Source organism: Corythoichthys intestinalis, chromosome 17, assembly GCF_030265065.1.
Source record: "Corythoichthys intestinalis isolate RoL2023-P3 chromosome 17, ASM3026506v1, whole genome shotgun sequence".
Lineage (NCBI taxonomy): Eukaryota > Metazoa > Chordata > Actinopteri > Syngnathiformes > Syngnathidae > Corythoichthys > Corythoichthys intestinalis.
Window position 1 is genome coordinate 34382006 of NC_080411.1, and position 21554 is coordinate 34403559.

General features: G+C 40.4%; 1 protein-coding gene across 3 annotated transcripts in view; it reads left to right on the forward strand.

Annotated features, from left to right (window-relative positions):
* Window positions 1-21554, forward strand: part of pappaa (pregnancy-associated plasma protein A, pappalysin 1a) — a 238175-nt gene that overhangs the window by 55562 nt on the left and 161059 nt on the right. For all 3 annotated transcript variants that reach the window (XM_057818700.1, XM_057818698.1, XM_057818699.1), the window contains one exon: window positions 18058-18559. In XM_057818700.1, coding sequence (XP_057674683.1) covers window positions 18058-18559 — 502 coding nt within the window. The remainder of the gene's footprint in view (window positions 1-18057; window positions 18560-21554) is intronic.

The following is a 21554-nucleotide window of genomic DNA, read 5'->3' on the forward strand; positions in this document are numbered from 1 at the left end:
TGTATCTGGGCGGGATTTGTCTACTACTGTAATCTATAGGTTATTTAAAATCACTGAACCTTGACTTAACATGAGGCATTATGCGTGTGTGAGAGGCATGTCTAAGCATGTCCAACATGCTCTATTTATCTACTCAATTCCCAACTCTGATATTTCCAAATTTGTATTTTTTAATATATATATATATATATATATATATATATATATATATATATATATATATATATATATATATATATATATATATATATATATATATATATATATATATATATATTAAAAAGCTTTTCTCAGACAGACACACATCATACAGTGGGTAGCCAATTAGTGACAAGTGGGCAGGACAATCTGAAATACATGCATTTTATTGGCTAAATAGTACTGCCGTTTATAAATGCCTCACAATGTTTGTTCATTCACTGCCAACCCTCCCAGTTCAAATGGATTGGACGTCTCCGAGTTACAAACTCGTTTAAATTCACAGCAGAAGGATGATTGGACGTCTATCATCGTCAATGGCACTTGAAGCGCTAATACAACATCATATACAAATGCATAAACATTACTATTGCTTGGTAAAGTGCCTTGAGTTCTCATGAATTTGGATAATTTCCTGTTGATTTTAGGGCATTTCCAGGTCACTTCCTATTGATTTCAGGTCATTTCGTGGTAGTCTGGGGGCACCGATGGGTCACTTGCTATACATTTTCGATAATTTCTTGCTGATTCCAAGCCATGTTACAACCCCTAGCAAAAAGTATGGAATCACCAGTCTCGGACGAGCACTCACTCAGACATTTTATCATGTAGAACAAACTCAGATAAAAAGCTATAAAAAAAGATGAATTACTTCAAAAGTGCAACTCTTTAGCATTAAGAAACACTGAAAGAAATGAATAAAAAATATTGTGGTGGTCAGTAAATGTTAATTTTATAGTGCAAGTGCAGAGAAATATATATGGAATCACTCCATAATGAGGAAAAAAATATAGAATCATGAGAAACAAACAAAGAAATGACAATCAACCATGTCAAGAGTCAAGAATCTGCATTGGACAAGGTGTGAAGAGTCAACAATCTGCATTGGACAAGGGGATGATGCTGGAACTTTTGTTTGGTGCTGTTCCAGTAAGATTTACAATGATGACTGTCTGAGGAAGACATCAAAATTCCCTCAGTCCTTGATGATATGGGGCTGCATGTCAAGCAAAGGCACTGAGGAGATGGCTGTGGTTAAATCTTCAATAAATGCAAAAGTTCACGTTGAAATTTTAGACAGCTTTCTTATCCTTTCAATGGAAAATATGTTTGTCATTTTCCAAGATGACAATGCATCATGCCACAGAGCTAAAACTGTTAAAGCATTCCTTAAGAGAAAGACTCATCCAGTCAATGTCATGGCCTGAAAATAGCCCAGATCTCAACCCTATTGTTAACATGTGGTGGAATTTGAAAACAATGGTCCACAGCAAGGCTCCGACCTGCAAGGATGATCTGGCAACTGCAATCAAAGAGAGTTGGCACCAAATTGATGAAGAATACTCATCAAGTCCATGCCTCAGAGACCGCAAGCTGTCATAAAAGCCAGACATGGTGCTACTAAATACTAGACATGTATTTTGATTGTTATTTCTTTGTTTGTTTCTCATGATTCCATATTTTTCCCCAGAATAGAGTGATTCCATATATATTTCCCTGCACTTGCTCTATAAAATTAACATTTACTGGCCACCACAATGTTTTTATTCATTTATTTTAGTGTTTTTGAATGCTAAAGAGTTGCGCTTTTGAACTAATTCTTTTTTCAAGCTTTTTATCAGAGCTTGTTCTACATGATAAAATGTCTGAGTGAGTGCTCGTCCGAGACTGGTGATTCCATACTTTTTGGTAAATGGTGTTGCACTTATATCGCACTTTTCCACCTCTAAAGGCTCTCAAAGCGCTTTACACTATCTCGCCATCCACCTACTGGTGACGCAGCACCGGGAGCAATGTGGGGTTCAGTATCTTGCTCAAGGACACTTAGGCGAGTTCATCAGGGTGGATAATTGAACCCACAACCTCTGGGTTGGAGGACAACTACTCTACCACTGAGCCACACCGCCCCACACATTTTGTTAGGGGTTGTAGTATAAGTAAGAGTACATTTAATTCATTGGCTACAAATGACGGTGATAGATGTCTATTCGTTTTTTCACTGTCAGGCTTTCCACTTGAAATGGATTGGATGTCGGCGAAACTCATTTAAAGAGTTTTAATTTGTTTTTAAGAACCAAATGATTGAGCTTCAGTCATAGTCAATGGCACTGAAGGAGTTAACTTTTCCCATGTACTTTTGCTGTTGGCTTCCATGGTGCCTTTTTGGGTAAATAACGTGTTTGCAGCATTAGATGGTCTCCTAATGCACCATTCATGACTGCAAATTGATGCATTTGCATGTAGAATATAACACAATGCTCATTTCTGAAGATGAGCGATGCCGCTTTGCCACGCATGTACGCATGTATTCATGAGACGGCGGCGCAGTCCTCTTGTACCTCTTGTAAATGTATACGACTTGATACCCTGGCAGGAAAAAAAGCACCCCTCCCCCACCCACCAAAAATAATTAAAAAAAAAAAAAAAGCCCGGGTGGACATGAGGTTGAGAGCACCAGAGGTTGTGTAAAAGCAACCAAAACATTTAAAAGAGATGCGCGTGGATCACGTCATTCACAAGGAAATGATCTAGGCTTGATTGGAAACAGCAGTGTGTGTGCCCGTGAGTGAATGTGGTGTAATTTCCTGTATGTATAGGTGCATATGTGCACTTTGTAAGAAATGGTGATAGGGTGTATCCTAGTAAGGCTCTATGCATTTATAAATTTCTTCTTTTACTCTGCAAAAAGTAGAAGTTTTACCAAGAATATGAGTCTGGTTTCTAGCAAAACTATACCTACCAAATATAATCGTCTATTGGTGGCTCCGACATATAGGTTGCACCTCTAGTTTGTGGTTAAAAAAGTAGGTAGGTCTATAGGTTGACCCGCATATAGGTTGCACCACAATATGGGAGGTTTTTTTTGTTGCATTTTTTGGACGAATTTTTGATACCAAAATAAAGGAAACAAATTGTTGAATAAAAAAAATAATATTGACTGTATTTATATTGAGTAACAACTTAACAACTAAGTACACAACACGAACAATGCCAATGTGGTAAATATATTAAGTTTGTAGTTTTTGTTTCTTAACTGTATTACGGTAACTCTTCCTTATCATCATGGATGGAAGCCCTCAAATTTCTCTCCGTCATCACTATAACTTAACTATAACTTCTGGTAACTACTGTTGTTTTGCGCACTCCTTAGAACACCCTTTGGAGGTCACTTGCCAACATTGTTTGTTGTGAAAGCCAAGATGGCAGCACGATGTACCCATTCGGTCTTTTTTTCTTCCTAGGGCAAGTTTTGTTCGTAAATTTGTTTGGCTACAGTACAGTGCATATTTTTCTTGTTGCACGAGATGTTGTATATTTTATATTAGACATTTGTAGATTTTGACAATAACTTGTCTATATACTGTAGTTAGCGTATGTAGCTTATGCTAAGTTGTTTGCTTCAGTTTTACAATGGTCTAAATTGAGCAATGATCAGCATATCTGGCGTGTTGGCAGGGGTGGAGTGGAACCAGAAAATGGCACAGGCATTTCTACTCTGAACGGCCCACCTTGTGTTACTGACGGGACAAGAAAGAATCATGATGATTTGTACCTTTTGTAAAAAAAAAAAAAATATCTTGTAACTGAAACAACTCTAGCACATACCTGTCAACCTTGGCCCAAGGAAGCCATTATAAAACATAACATAACATTTTTCCCGTAAAACTTAAAACCCAAAGCATGGGTGGTGCTACCGTGGCCTAGCTTGTTGAGTGTGTTCAGGTCACATCAGGTGCACATGATTAGAACATCATTACCCATTGTTTTGAAGGAGGCTTGCCTTATTTAAACCTCAAATTTAGTTTGGTGTACCCCTGACTGTTGAAGTGAGAGAAAACACCATGGTGAGATCAAAGGAGCTGTCTGAAGCCTTCAGAAAGAAGATTGTAGACGCTTATGTGTCTGGTAAGGGATTTCATAAGATCTCAAAAGAATATAAAATAAGGCATTCCACTGTCCGAAAATGGAGGATATTCAAAACAACTGCCAACTTGCCCAGGTCAGGCCGTCCAAGTAAGTTCACCCAGAGAGCAGACCACAAGATGCTAAAAGAAGTCTCCAAAAACCCTAAGATATCATCATGGGACCTACAGCTGGCTCCTGCTACTGTTGATGTGAAGTGCATGCCTCTACAATCAGGAACAGACTTCACACGGTGAACCTTCATTGGAGGTTTGCAAGGAGGAAACCTTTGCTCTTCAAGAAGAACATGCAGGCCATACTGTTTGCCAAAGTGAATGTAGACAAAGTTAATGTTCTTTGGACAGATTAATCTAAAATTGAATCATTTGGACAGCAGAACAGAGGACATGTTTGGCATAAACCCAATACAGTGTTCCAGGGAAAGAACCTCATACCAACTGTAAAGCATAGAGGTGGAAGTGTCATGGTTTGGGCATGCTTTGCTGCAGCAGGACCTGGCCAATTCCTCATCATAGAATCCAACCTTAATTCTATCCTGAATCAGGGGGTACTTGAGGAACATGTGACATCATCTGTGAAAAAATTAAAGCTGAAGCGAAACTGGACCCTGTAACATGCCCCAAAACATACTAGTAAATCCACCAAGGACTGGCCTAAAAGGAAGAAATGGAGAGTCCTGGAATGGCCGAGTCAAAGCCCAGATCTTATTCCCATTGAGATGCTGTGCGGTGATTTGAAATGGGCTGTACATGCAAGAAAGTCCTCAAACATCTCACAGCTGAAAGTATTGTGCGTTGAGGACTGGGACAAACTTTCCTCAGACCGATGTCAAAGACTGGTAGATGGCTACAAAAAGCGTCTCACTGAAGTTATTTCAGCCAAATGGGGTAACACTAGCTATTAGGTGGTGGGGTGTCCTAACTTTTTCCTCAGTTTGAGTATGCATTTTTGTTGATATATTTGGTAAAATGAGTAAAACAATGTTATTTTTTGTTCTTTTCCAAAGATAAACAAAAACAAGATCCGACATTGATATGTGAACTTTTCTTAGTAAAGAACTGAATATTTAATGAGGTGTCCTAATTCTTCACACGACTGTACTTAAACATGTCGGTTCTGCCCTTCCAATTTGAACCAGAGCGGAAAAGTGATGAACAGGACGGCACTGTCGATATTTCACAAAACGAGCCGCAAAACCAATTAAATGAAGGTCTCCATTAAGATTCGAACCCACATTTCCCGCAAGACAGGCAAGCGCGGACACCACAGGGCTATACTCCTGCATGATGTTAGTGTCATGATTTTTCTTAGAAAACAAACACAACCCACATGCGTTGTCAGCGTGGTAAAACCTGAAAGTGAAACGCAACTGAAAAGAAAGTGCAGCTGACTTGACCATGGAATTGAACGCGGCTCACTTCAGACAGCAATAACATAGGGATAACAAATTTGTTCTTCCTCTGGCTAAAATGCACCCTCCCACCAGCGAAAGAACATTTGTTCATCCGCTGCCATATCTCCCACTTCAAATTCTAGCACCTTCAATAGCAGACAACAATCTAAGCAGTGGCTGACCAAACCAGGATAGAACTACTTTACATTTAAGTGAATATGAAGAAATTTAGTATAAAAAAAAAAATATATATATATATATATTTTGTATACTGTATTTTTTCAAAAAATCTGGGTATTGGTACAGCATCGGCCAGTACCGTACAGGTATTGGAATTCGCATCGGTGCAACACTAGCTCTAATCTGATCCTTATACAGTACAATAATTCTAACAGCTATGACAGTGTCTCCTCTGAATAATCCAATTACAGCATGATGTGACACTGATTTTCCAGCTGTTTAGTCAGTGTCTTTTGCCTCCGTCAAGTGTGCGCACTGGTGGGATCTGAAGGGGATGGAGACGAGGGGCGTGCGTGCGTGTGGTGGGATTATCTCGTCTGCCTTGGGAGTGTTTAACAGTGTGTGACAGTGAGTCATTCACCATGAGAGCGCCTTCCTAGAAAGCAGAAGTGTGCATGTCTGGACATATCCCACTGTTCGCCTACCCTCCTTTCTCAATGGCAGACAAAGCCCGGCATCTATCCATGGATGACAGATCTTTACAATGATGATGGAAACAATAACAATATTTATTATTATTATAAAAGTTCAGGAGAACTCATGGTTACTGTACACAGCATAATAATGTTGTATTTGTATTAACTGTTGTGTTAACTAGTGCCATTGACAGAAATGTAGATGCAATTACAGTCATGGACGAAATTATTGGCATCCCTGGATTTTTCCAGAAAATACACAATTTCTCCCAGGTATTAACACAATCACAAATGTTTTCAGTATGAATGTGTTTATTTTTTGTATTTGAATTGGAAAAACACAAAAAGCTGAAGAGAAAAGCGAAAATGTACACAATTTTACACAGAATGCAAAAATGGGCTGGACAAAATTTGTTGGCATCCTCGACTCAATATTTGGTTGCATATCCTTTAGAAGAAATAACAGAAAACAATCGCTTCCTATCAGAGGCGTAGCAAGGATCCCCGGGGGCCAAGGGCAACAAGCAACATGGGGCCCTTCGAGCATGTGCAAGCAAGGTGGACAGTTGGACTTGGAGCAATAGCATATTTAATAAAAGTATAATAACGCCTCAGTCTCATAGAGCGCTTTTTAGGACACTCAAGGTGCCCGGCTTCTACTACATTATGGTTAGGACATAAAACTACAGTAACATAGTACATTCACCGCTGTCTTGCTTCCTTTTCTCCTCTTCTGTTTTTTTTTTCTTTCTTTTTACATTTCCAGACGGATAACTTCTCTTCATTTTGCCAATTTAAAAAAGGCCCGATCGCCGCCCACTCCCACTCTGAGTCACGTGACACACATACATATTTGCGCAGTAAAATGAACACGGGGGGGGGGGGTGTTCGGGTGCGCGCTGCGTGCGGTCATTTTAGCCATTAAAGTGGCGAAAACTAAGCACTTTACACTCATATGGATGTACAACATCATTTTAAGATGCTAAACTAACATCTTCCCTCTTAAAGTAAATGTGCAATGCGAATATAATGTAAAGAACGCTCTCCTCGACGCAGCAAGAACGAGTGGGATCAACCAGCCGACATAACAGGAAAAATGTGTCTAACTTATCATAAGAACTTTATGGCATGAAGAGGAAATACTTACATTCGTTCATGGACGCGCAGATTAATCCTCTAACAGGTGGGGTGGCCGTCCTCTGCTCGAAATGCGCACCTTACGCTTAGGCCTATTCTCGTTCTCAGAATATGCAGCGCTTGTGACGTAGGACAATAACAGGACTGGTAACGTACGCAGCGGCATACCACATACCCAAGGAACCTTGCTAAAAGGAGTATTAAAATTGTTAATAAAATCGTTTAGGATTATTTTAGACGCATATATGTTATATTTTTCTTATAGAGTATTCATCGAGGAATACGATAGACCCATTAATAGACTTTCTTGGAAAAATCACCATTTCTTTAAGTAGTCACATGAATAATGAGGTGGCCTGTGAAGACTAACATAAAATATTACAGCAAGGACTTTTCATAAAGTTCTTGGTGAATCACTCTTTGCACATACATGTAGTGTTAAAACTGATTGGACTTGCTTAAACATATATGCTAATTGGGACTGATAACAGAATTGTCAGATAATCTGCCAAATGGTTCCATGGTATTGAATCACTCTCAAGACTTGTAGCTACGACAGTGCGGTGAAGCTGAGTGTGCTAAAACTTTGTGTGCCAAATCTGTTGGCCCTCTGGGGGCCCCTGCTGGCTGGGGGCCCTAGGCAATTCCCTGTGTATGCCTAATGGGGCGTTACGCCTCTGCTTCCTATAACTATCAACCAATTTCGCGCATCTCTCAGATGGAAATTTGTACCACTCTTCTTTTGCAAACTTTTCCAGGTCTCAGATTAGAATTTTGAAGGGTGGCCTTCTTGCAACAGCAATTTTGAGATCAGATTATCTCAAAGGAATTTAGATCCGGACTCATCAATGGCCCCTTCAGAAGTGTACGGCACTTTGTCTCCAACCATTTCTTGGTGCTAATTGAGGTATGTTTGGACCTCTGATGCAGACCAAGTTATCTGATACTACATTCTACATTGCGGCCCAAAACATTTTGATAGTCTCCAGATTTCATAACTCCTTGTACACTGTCAAGGCACCCAATGCCAGAGGTTGCAAAACAACCCCAAAACATCATTAAACATCCACCATGTTTGACAAGGAGTCATGACATCTGGAGACTTTCAAAATATTTTGGGCCGCAATGTAGGGTGTAGTGTCAGAAAACTGGGTCTGCGTCAGAGGTCATGGATGTTCCAACAGGACAATGACCCAGTATACTGGTATACCTCAAATTGCATAAAGAAATGGTTGAAGACAAGGCGCTGGAGAATTCTGAGGTGGCCATCGATGAGTCCGGATCAAAATTCAAATCTGAGAGACCTGGAACAGTTCCCAAAAGAAGAGTGGTCCAAAATTCTATCTGAGAAGTGCGCTAAACTTGTTGATGGTTATAAGAATTAATATACTGTATATACTTAATTTATATATATATGTATATATATATAATATATATATATATATATATATATATATATACATACACACACACATACATACATATATGTATATATATATACATACATATATATATTAGGGGTGTCAAACGATTAAAATTTTTAATCGAGTTAATTACAGCTTAAAAATTAATTAATCGCAATTAATCGCAATTCAAACCATCTCTAAAACATGCCATATTTTTCTGTAAATTATTGTTGGAATGGAACGATAAGACAAGATGGATATATATATTCAACATACTTTACATAAGTACTGTATTTGTTTATTATAACAATAAATCCACAAGACAGCATTAACATTAACATTCTTTCTGTGAAAGGGATCCACGGTAGAGGTTAGATTTTGTGCCCGACCCGACCCGAATGTCGGGTCGGGTCGGGTCGGGCCCACAATTTAAGCATTCACGTTCGGGTCAGGTCGGGTCGAGCCGCCATGCCGGACTAATAAATTATTAAAAAAAAAAAAAAAAAAAAAAAAATGGAGAGCATGCTCTCTGTATTGCGCTTTTGCTTGTGCTTGTGCACGAACGCCGTGGCGCCGGCCGCTTTTTCTTCTTGTCCTCCCGCTGCACGGCCGAGGCGCCGCCCTCTCCTGTTCCCTCTCCTTGTCAGAGAGGCGCGTCCATGTGAGAACAATGTCCCACACACTCAGAAATATGTTTAACAAACTTTCCCAGCGTTATTTCGTTGTGTGAATGCTTTGATAATTCTAAAAAAAATATGTAGATTATTTAAACATTAAGAAAACTTGCGTTTTTTTCTGCCAACTCGAAGAAATGAAAATAAATTGCTGCTGCTGGGTTTTTTCCGCAAAAAAAAAAAAAAAAAATCGGGTTTTTCGGGCTCGGGCCTGCAAATCTAGTTAAGTGATCGAGCTCGGGCCGGGTCGGGCCTCAATACCAGCGGGCCGTGTCGGGTCGGGCTGGATTTTTTAGGCCCGAACTAGGCTCTAATCCACGGATAGAATGACTTGTAATTCTCAAAGATAAATGTGAGTACAAGTTATAGTAATTAAAAGATAAATGTGAGTACAATGCCAGTTCTCTTTGCATTGAGCGCTTTTCTTTTTGTGAACATTATTTTTTTGAGAGATAGGAATATTATTTTTGTTGTGCTTTCACGAAATGATACTGAAGCGACCTAAATGTTCTTAACTGCCCAAATGCATGATGGGAATTTGGGCAACCATGAGTCACAATGGTGGCTACAAATGGTATATCTTCTCTGCGTTGTTCATAATACATGGTGTTAAGATAAAGATTATCACCAGTCACTCTTCCCCATTTCGCGCACCACAATAATTGTAATTGTTGTGTATGAAATGCTACATCTTTACCAATAAATAGCGCGGCTCCAATTAATGTCTGTATTACCTATTTGCCCCTTTTGGTAATTGATGGTGCTTTCATCTCCTCGCCATAGTGAGGAGTGGACCGGCGGTCCAGGTTGGCTCTTCATCGTCGATTGGCTCGGTTTGCCCGACTTCCTCCTTAGGAAGGTGGCGGCGTGCATATAAGTACCGAAAGGCGTTGGATTGCTTTAAATGGGTACTTTTATTAACAAAACAAAAGCATGCGGGGGACGCAGCATTTTAAGCCTGCGCTAACGGCGCACTATCTCTACTGTCTATTCTCTCGCTCCCTCTCTCTGACTCGCTTGACCACTTTCTTCCTCACTGCTCAATCTGACAATGCCGGTCACATTGAAAATAACAGTGGCCCCTTGGAGGTGCACTTGCATCCACTCCACTTGCTTAGCTCTCAATATACTTCAAACGGCGCCATTTTAGTCTGCTCGCGGCAATGCTTGAGTGGTTAGTTCCGCGCATGCGTCAGTTGCGTTAAATATTTTAACGTGATTAATTTTTAAAATTAATTACCGCCCGTTAACATGTTAATTTTGACAGCCCTAATATATATACATATACCAAATATTGAGGTGAGGACGCCAACAATTTTGTCCAGCCCATTTTTTTGACCTCGGTCTAAAATTTTGTCAATTTTGGCTTTTTTCCTCAGCTTTTTTTGGTGTTTTTCCAATGCACATCAAAGAAATAAACACCTTCACACTGAAAAGATTTGTAATTGCATTAATTTCTCGAGAAATCTGAGAAATGCTGTATTTTCTGAAAAAAAAAAATCCAAGGGTGCCAATAATTTCATCCATGACTATATGTGGCTCTTTTATCCTTCTGCTATAAATTTATATAAGTTTGTCACGAATAGACGTCGAACCATCCAGTCAATCAATCAACCATTTGAGCTGTTCTTATGGATTGGATCTCTGCTGTATTTAATTTTTAAAACTTAAAAAAAAAAAAAATTATGCATTTTTCCAATTTTTGCAGTTTTTAAAATGTTCATGGCTTTTTAGTTTTTAATGATTTTTGGGGTGATTATTCATGGTTTCGGGGTTTTTGCCATTCTTTGGGATTTTATCAGTCTGCTACTAGTAGACGCCTATCGGCGTCAATGACAGCCAATGAGCTAAGATATCTCAGGGCTGTTTTGAATTTGAATGAAAACCTGCCCTAATTCCCTAATTCCCAGCAGTTTTTGCATTTTTCACAGATTTTATTTTATTTTTTCCAGATTTTATTTTATTCAATTATTTTTGGGGTGGTACAGGCAGTTTTTTTTTCATTTCATTTTTCTTTGCGGTTTGTCTCTAGTTGACATCTATCGCTCATCTATGACTCAACGGCAGCCAACAAGTTAATGCAATCTATAATGAGTACAACTCAATTAAAACAAATATAGACAAGTTTCCTGAGCGAAACATGGGCAGCGCCATCTTGCAAAATTTCTGCTCCGAACTTCCGGTTTAGACAAAACAAAAAGAGTTGCGGTTGAAGTTATCAGTGTGTTGACAAAGTCAAAATCAAATCATAGGAACCCACTGATTCTCTAAAAAATGGATTCAGCACAAGGTAAAAGAGGGTTCCGGACTTACTGTGCTGTGTGTGGCTGTGCGAACGCCTGGAAACGCCTAAAAGAATGGTTTGAAGGGAAATATTTTTATCACTGATCAGCTACAAAGTGCCACTGTGGATGTACCCCACCATACACCTTAAATCAGAAACTAGTAGCAGACATTTTTTTTAAAATGTGGATCGCTGCTCTAAACCTACAGGTTCCACCTAAAAAATGATATGTTTGTAGTGGTAGTTAGCATGTGTTGTTGTAGTAGCAGCTACAAAAGCAGCAGTAGTTGTATTAGTAGTTGTAGTATCATCATTGTAATATCAATAGCAAAGGCAACAAGTTGTTTCATGCGCCAGATTTTAGGTTTCGTATTTTCGGAGAACATACCTTCCATAACACAGCGGCAGCGTGACTACACAAACGCCCGGGACATACATGTACAGCCTGCAGTTTCGACGTCTCCCTCCTTTGTTACCAGCACCCATGCTTTGTGGTATAGAGCATTGAGGCACTGGCTTGGTTCTGCATCCGCCATCATGAAGACAAAATTCCCGTGTTCTTGTATGAGGACACATCCAACTTTGTGTCTGAGCAGGTACTGGAATGCCTCGGAGCTTTTCAGGTTCCTGATGGCATTTCCATCCACTGACATAGAGTGAATAAAATAAGATAATATTTTACATGGTCACACTCTGCCATTTCGTAATGTCGTCTTCCCATGTTGAGATGGTAGAAGGATGCAGTATTTCAAAATAGGGTTTTTTCAGGGCTTTTAGTGAGTAATGCCACTGGAGTCAATGTTAAATAACATGCAAACAGGTGTACGGAGCAGAAATGCTGAGGTAAAGTGGAAGTACCGTATTTTGCGGACTATAAGCTCAGTTTTTTACATAGTTTGGCCTGGGGTGCGACTTATACTCAGGAGCGACTTATGTGTGAAATTATCAACACATTTTTTTATATCATATCACATGTTATTTTGGTGTTTTGGAGTGACACTGATGGTTTGGTAAACTTGTTAGCATGTTCTTTATGCTATAGTTATCTGAATAACTCTTAATAGCTATGTTACATTAACATACCGGCCACGTTCGCATTTCGTTGTTCATGCATCATGTAACATTATCATACTGTACACTTATTCAGCATGTTGTTCTTTATTGTATTTTAATTTTAATTTTAAATTGCCTTTCAAGATGACATATCTGTTCTATGTGTTGGATTTTATCATGTAAATTTCCCTCAAAATGCGACATATACTCCGGTGCGACTTGTGTTTTTTTTTTCCTCTTCATTGCGCATTTTTGGGCTGGTGCGACTTATACTCAGGTGCGACTGATAGTCCGAAAAATATGCTAACTCAGAAACTTGTCTATATATTTTTAAGATCAAAGGTGAAAAAAAATATAATAGTTGCACCTGTGTGCACACTCTCGTATAACTGGGGGTAGGTGTGGTTTTGTTCAGAATTATTATTGTGTTATTTTATTTATTTTTGTATTATTTAGTGCTGCAACGATTAATCGATTAACTCAAGTATTCGATTAGAACAAAAAAGATTCGAATTAAATTTTGCTGCTTTGAGTATACGTTTAACTAAAGTGGCATTGTAATGGTTTATTTTGAAAGTGTTTGCATTTACTTTTATTGATTTGGGTGGATATACTGCCTTCTAGTCTGCTTCATTTCACATGGCTGAATCCAGGTGCTCCCTGTGAAGACCAACATAAGCTACGTTTTAGTTTGAGCTAATGTTTTTTTTTAAATGCATTTGTAATTTGGTTTATAGGTATATTTAGCCTATTTTTGTGGGAGTATGTGTCTAAACGATTTGTTAAGATCATTGTTAAAAAGTTATCATTTTATAGCATTTGAATTAGCAGACTTTTGCTATGTAAGTTAGCCAATTGTTCTTTTGTTGTACATAGAGCCTCCTTTATTTATTTTTTATACCGTTCGAGGCTTAGCTCAGGTAATTTAATTTTTCATGTTCCTTATCCGATGACTCGATTATTCGAAATTAATCCATAAATCGACTACTAAAATAATCGATAGCTGCAGCCCTATTATTATTCCTTATTTTCAAACGTATAAATTAATAACATGTTAGTAATAAAGAAATTAACCAGAAAATGAAATTTGTGGAGAAACTGCATGGGAATGCTTTGATCTGCTGGATTCTCAAGGGTCACTTCCAGTAGTCGCTAGTACACAATCAATCCATTGAACTGGGTGGTGGGATGGCTGCCAACCCTCCAACTTCAATTGGATTGGATGTTTAGTGCCACCAACGGCAGTTAATGAGCTAAGTCAAAAGTAGTGGTAAAAAAAAAAAAATCACCAAAATGTTACCGTAGTTCAAATTTAAAAAACAAAAAGTCAATTAAAATATGTTCTATTGTGGTTTTATAACCTGTCAATCACTGCGGTTTTGAACCAACAAGTTAAGCTACTATGCTAACATTTGCATTGCTAAACATTTGAGTAGCGGTATCTTGATCCTTGCAAACTAAATGAAAACGAGGCCTGCAGGAAGAGGTCACGCAGCAAAATGCGAGTATTTCAGCCAATACTTCTCTCCCAGCCTCACTTTTGCCCCCCTCTACATTCTTTCTTCTTTCACTTACCTCCATTCTGGCCACACACGCAGTTACAGTACAAACATAAATGTGTTGAGATAATGTGGCTTGGAAAGCATATTCAGTGTTCACTTGATTAAACAGTGGAATTTTGCACAGTGCCCAGAAATGAGGTTAGCAAATGGCTTCGTCGTTCGCCAGCTTGGAAGTGCACAAAAGAAAATCGGGGGAGAACATAGTGTCTGCCGCTCACTGGCTTCTAAAAGCGCTTGCTGAATGTGAGCGTACGTCACTTGGGATAATGCAAGTTAGCTGTGAGCTTACTTCAAATATGAAGTGAGTGTGACTCCAAGTTTAAAACACTAAAAAAAAAAAAAATCAAATGATTTTTAGAAAATGAAATTATAAAATAATAATACACTGCAATTCTGTCAGATAATGCTCAATTTCTCCTAGAAAATAATTGCAATTACAAATGCCTTGATAGTAATATCTCCATTTATTTCGCTTGCAATGAATAAAAACACAAAAGAGATTGGAAAAAAAAAATCCCAATCATTATCATTTTATACAAAACTCCGAAAATGGGCCGGTAAAGTATTGGCACCCTTTGAAAAATCATGTGATGCTTCTCTAATTTGTGTAATTAAAAGCACCTGTTACTTACCCGTGGAACATAACAGGTGGTGGCAATAACTACATCACACTGGCTGCCAGTTAAAGTGGATTAAAGTTGACTCAACCTCTGTCCTGTGTCCTTGTGAGTACCACATTGAGCATGGAAAAAAGAAATAAGACCAAAAAAACGGTTTGAGTATTGAGAAGTAAAATTGTGAGGAAGCATGGGCAATCTCAAGGCTACAACTCCATCTCCAAAGACCTTAATGTTCCTGTGTCTACAGTTGCTAGTGTCATCAATAAGTGTAAAGCACTGTGGCTCACCTCCTTAGATGTGGACAGAAAAGAAAAATTGATGAGAGATTTCAACCAAAGATTGTGCGGATGGTGGATAAAGACCCTCGACTAACATCCAAACAAGCTGTCCTGCATTCCGAGGGTACAACAGTGTCAACCCGTACTATCCGTCAGCGTCTGAATGAAAGGGGACTTTATGGTACGATACCCAAGAAGACCCCACTTCTGACCCAGAGACATAAAAAGCCAGGCTGGAGTTTGCTAAAACTTACTTGAGAAAGCCAAAAACGTTTAGGAAGAATGTTCTCTGGTCAGATGAGACAGAAGTAGAGCTTTTTGGGAAAAGGCATCAACATTGAGTTTACAGGGGGAAAAAAACGAGGCCTTCGAAGAAAAGAACATGGTCCCCACTGTCAAAAATGGTGGAGGTTCCCTAATGTTTTTGGATTGCTTTGCTACCTCTGGCACTGGATTGCTGACCATGTGCATGGCATTATGAAGTCTATAGACTACCAACAAATTTTGCAGCATAATGTAGGGCCCAGTGTGAAAAAGCTGGGTCTCCCCAAAGGTCAATGGTCTTCCAGCAGCACAATGACCCAAAACACACTTCAAAAAGCACTAGAAAATGGTTTGAGAGAAAGCACTGGAGGCTTCTAAAGTACCCAGCAATGAGTCCAGACCTAAATCCCAGAGAACACCTGTGGAGAAATCTGAAAATGGCAGTTTAGAGTAGGCACCCTTCAAATCTCAGAGACCTGGAGAATTGCTTAAAAAACATTTATTTGTTAATTAAATATTATATACAGTATATACAGTGGGGAAAATAAGTATAAAGTCAACCACCAATTGTGCAAGTTCTCCTACTTGAAAAGATTAGAGAGGCCTGTAATTGTCAACACGGGTAAACCTCAACCATGAGAGACAGAATGTGGGAAGAAAAAAAAACAGAAAATCGCATTGTTTGATTTTTAAAGAATTTATTTCCAAATTAGAGTGGAAAATAAGTATTTGGTCACCTACAAACAAGCAAGATTTCTGGCTGTCAAAAAGGTCTAACTTCTTCTAACGAGGTCTAACGAGGCTCCACTCGTTACCTGTATTAAAGGCAACTGTTTTAACTCATTTTCGGTATAAAAGACAACTGTCCACATGCTCAGTCAGTCACACTCCAAACTCCACTATGGCCAAGACCAAAGAGCTGTCGAAGGACACCAGAGACAAAATTGTAGACCTGCACCAGGCTGGGAAGACTGAATCTGCAAAAGGTAAAATGCTTGGTGTAAAGAAATCAACTGTGGGAGCAATTATTAAAAAATGGAAGACATACAAGACCACTGATAATCTCCCTCGATCTGGGGCTCCATGCAAGATCTCACCCTGTGGCGTCAAAATGATAAAAAGAACGGTGAGCAAAAATCCCAGAACCACACGGGGGGACCTAGTGAATGACCTACAGAGAGGTGGGACCACAGTAACAAAGGCTACTATCAGTAACACAATGTGCCGCCATGGACTCAAATCCTGCACTGCCAGACGTGTCCCCCTGCTGAAGAAAGTACACGTCCCGGCCCGTCTGCGGTTCTTTAGAGAGCATTTGGATGATCCAGAAGAGGACTGGGAGAATGTGTTATGGTCAGATAAAACTAAAATAGAACTTTTTGGTAGAAACACAGGAGAAAGAATACTGAATTGCATCCGAAGAACACCATACCCTCTGTGAAGCATGGGGGTGGAAACATCATGCTTTGGGGCTTTTTTTTCATCAAAGGGACCAGGACGACTGATCTGTGTAAAGGAAAGAATGAATGGGGCCATGTATCGAGAGATTTCGAGTGAAAATCTCCTTCCATCAGCAATGGCATTGAAGATGAGACGTGGCTGGGTCTTTCAGCATGACAATGATCCCAAACACACAGCCAGGGCAACAAAGGAGCGGCTTCGTAAGAAGCATTTCAAGGTCCTGGAGTGGCCTAGCCAGTCTCCAGATCTCAACCCCGTAGAAAATCTGTGGAAGGAGTTGAAAGCCCGTGTTGCCCAACGACAGCCCCAAAACTTCACTGCTCTAGAGGAGAGCTGCATGGAGGAATGGGCCAAAATACCAGCAACAGTGTGTAAAAAGCTTGTGAAGAGTTAAAGAAAACGTTTGGCCTCTGTTATTGCCAACAAAGGGTACATAACAAAGTAATGAGATGAACTTTTGGTATTGACCAAATATTTATTTTCCACCATGATTTGCAAATGAATTCTTTAAAACTCAAACAATGTGATTTCCTGAGTTTTTTCCACATTCTGTCTTTCATGGTTGAGGTTTACCCATGTTGACAATTACAGGCCTCTCTAATATTTTCAAGTGGGAGAACTTGCACAATTAGTGGTTGACTAAATACTTATTTGCCCCACTGTATATATATATGCATATTTTTTTTTAAATCATGCTTTGGGAAAAAAAGTGGGAGGCTGGTGCACTACTTCGTGGTTTTTCACTCATCGTGGCGGGTACTGGTCCCCATTAACCGCGAAAAACGAGGGATCACTGTATTATTAATACTAGTGATTAATTTAACCACAAAGAACTGCACAAACCCGAACAAAACAAAACAAAAAATGCATAAACCGCTACAAAGTGAAAAAGTTTTGAAAAATGCAACAACTGAGTTTTTTGCAGTTTTTCATTCAAATTCCAAACTGCCCTAAAATATCTTAACTCATTTGCTGCCATGGACACCGGTAGACTCACTGTCCATTTCAAGTGGGAGGACTGGCTCATTCGCTGCCAGATGTCTCAGTTCAAATGGATCTGACGTCTACTAGTGAGATATTGATTTCGTGTCTTCAATTCCAAAACCACTTCTAGTCTTGTTTTGATTTCTGCGCTTATATTTCACAGGTCCTCCTGATGTCGAGCAGGCCTGCGAACCCAGCGTGCGCACTTGGAGCCCCAACTCTGGTAATGAGCAGGGCAATGTTGGCTTTTCTGAGTGCCCCCTCCAGGGCTGCATGCTCCAGCTGGAGTTCCTTCACCCGCTGGTGCCGGACTCTTTGACCGTCTGGGTCACGTTCTTCAGCCTTGAAGAAACTGCGTTACCGGCCATCCACAACATCTTGCTGCTTACCGTCAACGGTAACAACATCTCACTGGGGCCTAGCAACGTCTTCTGTGACACTGCGCTCACACTAAAACTGGACGTTGAGGAGGAAATCTACGGAGTACAATTCTTCACCATGGAGCAGAACCTAGAGATCGACGCCACCCTCTTGGCATCTAAGCCAGACTGCTCACTGTGTGACGACTGCCAACCGTTGCGATACCGTCTGCTGCGCCAGCCGGCCTTTACCCACGCGCCGCACGGTCTCATATTCAATGAACCATCACGCCGATATACAGACAGGTGAGTGACCTGGTAGGTAAATTGCTTTTTCACTCAACTGTCTGTGCTCTTTGTGATGCTCCCTGAAGAGTAAAACCAAACTCAAGAGTTTTGTTCAAACAGTCTCCCCGTCAGTCCAAGTTCGGTACCTTTAAAATTACTGACAGAGCACAGGTGCTTGTTTACAAATATTCAGACAGTGGTACCTCTACTTACGAACGTCTTTACATACAGAATTTTCAGGATAAGACGCACCTCAACGGGAAAATATTGCCTCTTGGTACGAAAGGAATTTCAGGATACAAAAGGCGAAAATAGAGTATGGCTGGTACTCCCAGCTCGCAGAGTTTACTGAACGTAACATACTTATAGCTGCTTTGCCATTGGCTATTGCTTAGCATTCCTGGCATCCAATTGGCTAAGAGGGACCTCTACTGTATGTGTATTTGTGTATCGAAGTGCCCTCTTCATTTGCCCCTTCATGTTCCGACAGCTTTACATGAGCGTATTAACTTTCATTCTTTATTCTTGGTTTTTTACATTAAGCACCACTCTGCTTTTATGTTTATTGTGCAATAATCTAATTGTAACATGTATTTAATACATATTTTTGATGCATTATAAAAGATTTATCTCTGAATTTTGGAGGGCTTGGAATGGACTCAGGCATTTAAATGGAAAACTTACTCTTACTCTACTTACAGAATTTTCAGGTGACGAAACTACTTTCATAACCAATTAATTTCGTAAGTAGAAGTACCACTGTACTAGTGTTGAGCCGATACAATTTTTTGGCTCCTAATTCTGATACCCGGGTGCGTGGTATCGGCCAGTGCTGATACTGTGCTAAAACCGTATTGGTCCAAATATATGACGTTGTTTTTTGCATTGAAATAAGACTGAAAAAGTGGGGGTCATCTTATATTCGCAGTCTAGACATTATACTCATTCACGATGCTAGATGGCACCAGATATCATTGGGGCGATGTTCTGTCATGATAGATCTCAGCTACTCTCAAGTTTAACCAGTTTGCATAATTTTATTGTAATGTTTTTTCTTATTCAGATTTGTTTCAAGACGACAGTTACAGTTAGACTTCACTTTGATGGTTCATGAAGTTATTGCAATTTTGTTGTTTTATCACAATAGATTGGTTTATTTACATTTCAAAAACCAGAAGCCATTCATTTACGAATGTGATTGCACTTTAGTTTACATATATAAATGTTCAGATACTAAGATTTGAATGAGGCAAAATAACATGCTTTTTCTTTCAAATATATTGTTATAATCAGTTGTTTCAGAAGTACTGTAATTATTTTCTGTATAAAAATTAATTTGGTGTTCAAAAAGTCTTTTTTCAAACTTGAGTCTTGAAAAAAGGGGGGGGGGTCGTCTTACAATCAGGGCCGTCTTATATTCGGGCCAATACGGTACCACAATTTTGAATTAAAAAAAAATAAATAAAAACAGTACATTCCTATCATGGCTTGGTCAGACACTACTTAACATTTTTGTTTGTTCTGTTTTAGGGATTTTGTTGGTTTTCGTTTTGTCAGTTTTTTTTTTTTTCATGGTTTTGTAGTGTTGTAGTTTATCATATATATATATTTTTTTAAACCTGTCCTGTTCAGCTGTTTGACACGGGAATGGAAGTCTTAGTGTCCGGTTCGTCTGAACAATTTTAATGTTTCACATTGAGAGTATGAGTTACTCCCATTGTGATCATTCACCATATCTTGTTTATTATGACAAAGCAGCGGACAGGAAAGGGTTATGGGGGGACAGAAAAAGCACAAAAAAATGGTAAATGGTAAATGGACTGTACTTATATAGCGCATTTATATGCATGGTTACCATGCCCAAAGCGCCTTACATTAGCACGAAACACAAACAACAACAAGAAATACATTGAACGCCTACACTAACTATTAATATGTTGGTGCTATCGTTAGCGAGATGAACTAGCTAGAACCCTTGACACCATGTGGGGGGGCCTTTTGACCAGTGTACAGAGGGGAGGGCGGTGAGGTGAGTCTATAAGCTAAGTGATTGGGATGGCTAGAGTGTACACAAATCAGCTCTGTGATCTAGAACCCAGTAATCATGTGAATCCCTTGTGAGTGTAAGCCCGTTGGCAACCGACACTACGCTACCCTACCGCCAGTCCCGGCACCGGGACCCCGCCACTCAAGCGCACCCAATCACATCCAGCTTCACGCGAGCCCTACCAAACACGCGAAAGCCACACAGACGAGCGTAGACACCGCGCAGGCGCCAACCAAGGGCCACGGGGTCAGCGCAGTCCATCCATCCTCCCGCAGCCCAGCAAAGGAGCCATCGTCACCCCCCGGGATACAGGGTGGTCCCCCGGGCCACCCGCGCTCCCATCAACTGCCCCTCAGGGATAGGAAGAGCACCCCAGTCCGTCCACCCGGCCCACGAGCCACAGCCGCAGCCCCCCAACTTCGGGACCCCCCAGTGGCCCACCAGGCCCAGGGCAGAGCAGGGTCCCCCGACGGAGCAGGCGACATCCAGTCAATACACCGGCGTCCAGCCAGCGACCAGCAGCGGAGCGCAGGGCGGATACCCAGGCAGAGGAGAAAGGGGAAGGCAGAAGCAGGAGAACGCCAAGGAGCCACCTCAGGGCGACGCGAGATCGGAGCCCCGACCTCTCCCCCACTCCCGCGGCCGGCAGTCCAGGCAGAGGGGAGGCCATGCCCCGGGAGCCACGCCATAGAGAAAGAGTGTGGGACCCACCTACCACTCTATTACTGTGGCTGCCAGGTTCCCGGCTGGCAGCCAGTACCCAGCACCGTGATGGGATTGTGTGGGGAGGGTAGTGCAATGTATGGATTAAAATAGGAGCGCTCGGCTTGGGGCAGTGGGACCGCTGCATGGAATTTCTACCCAGCCGTAACCGTGAGCACTCCCTCCTATCATTTTCAGATAGCAAATATCAGAAGTAAACTGGCAGTGGTACAAAAAGTTCTATGACGATGAGAGGAAGTGGCA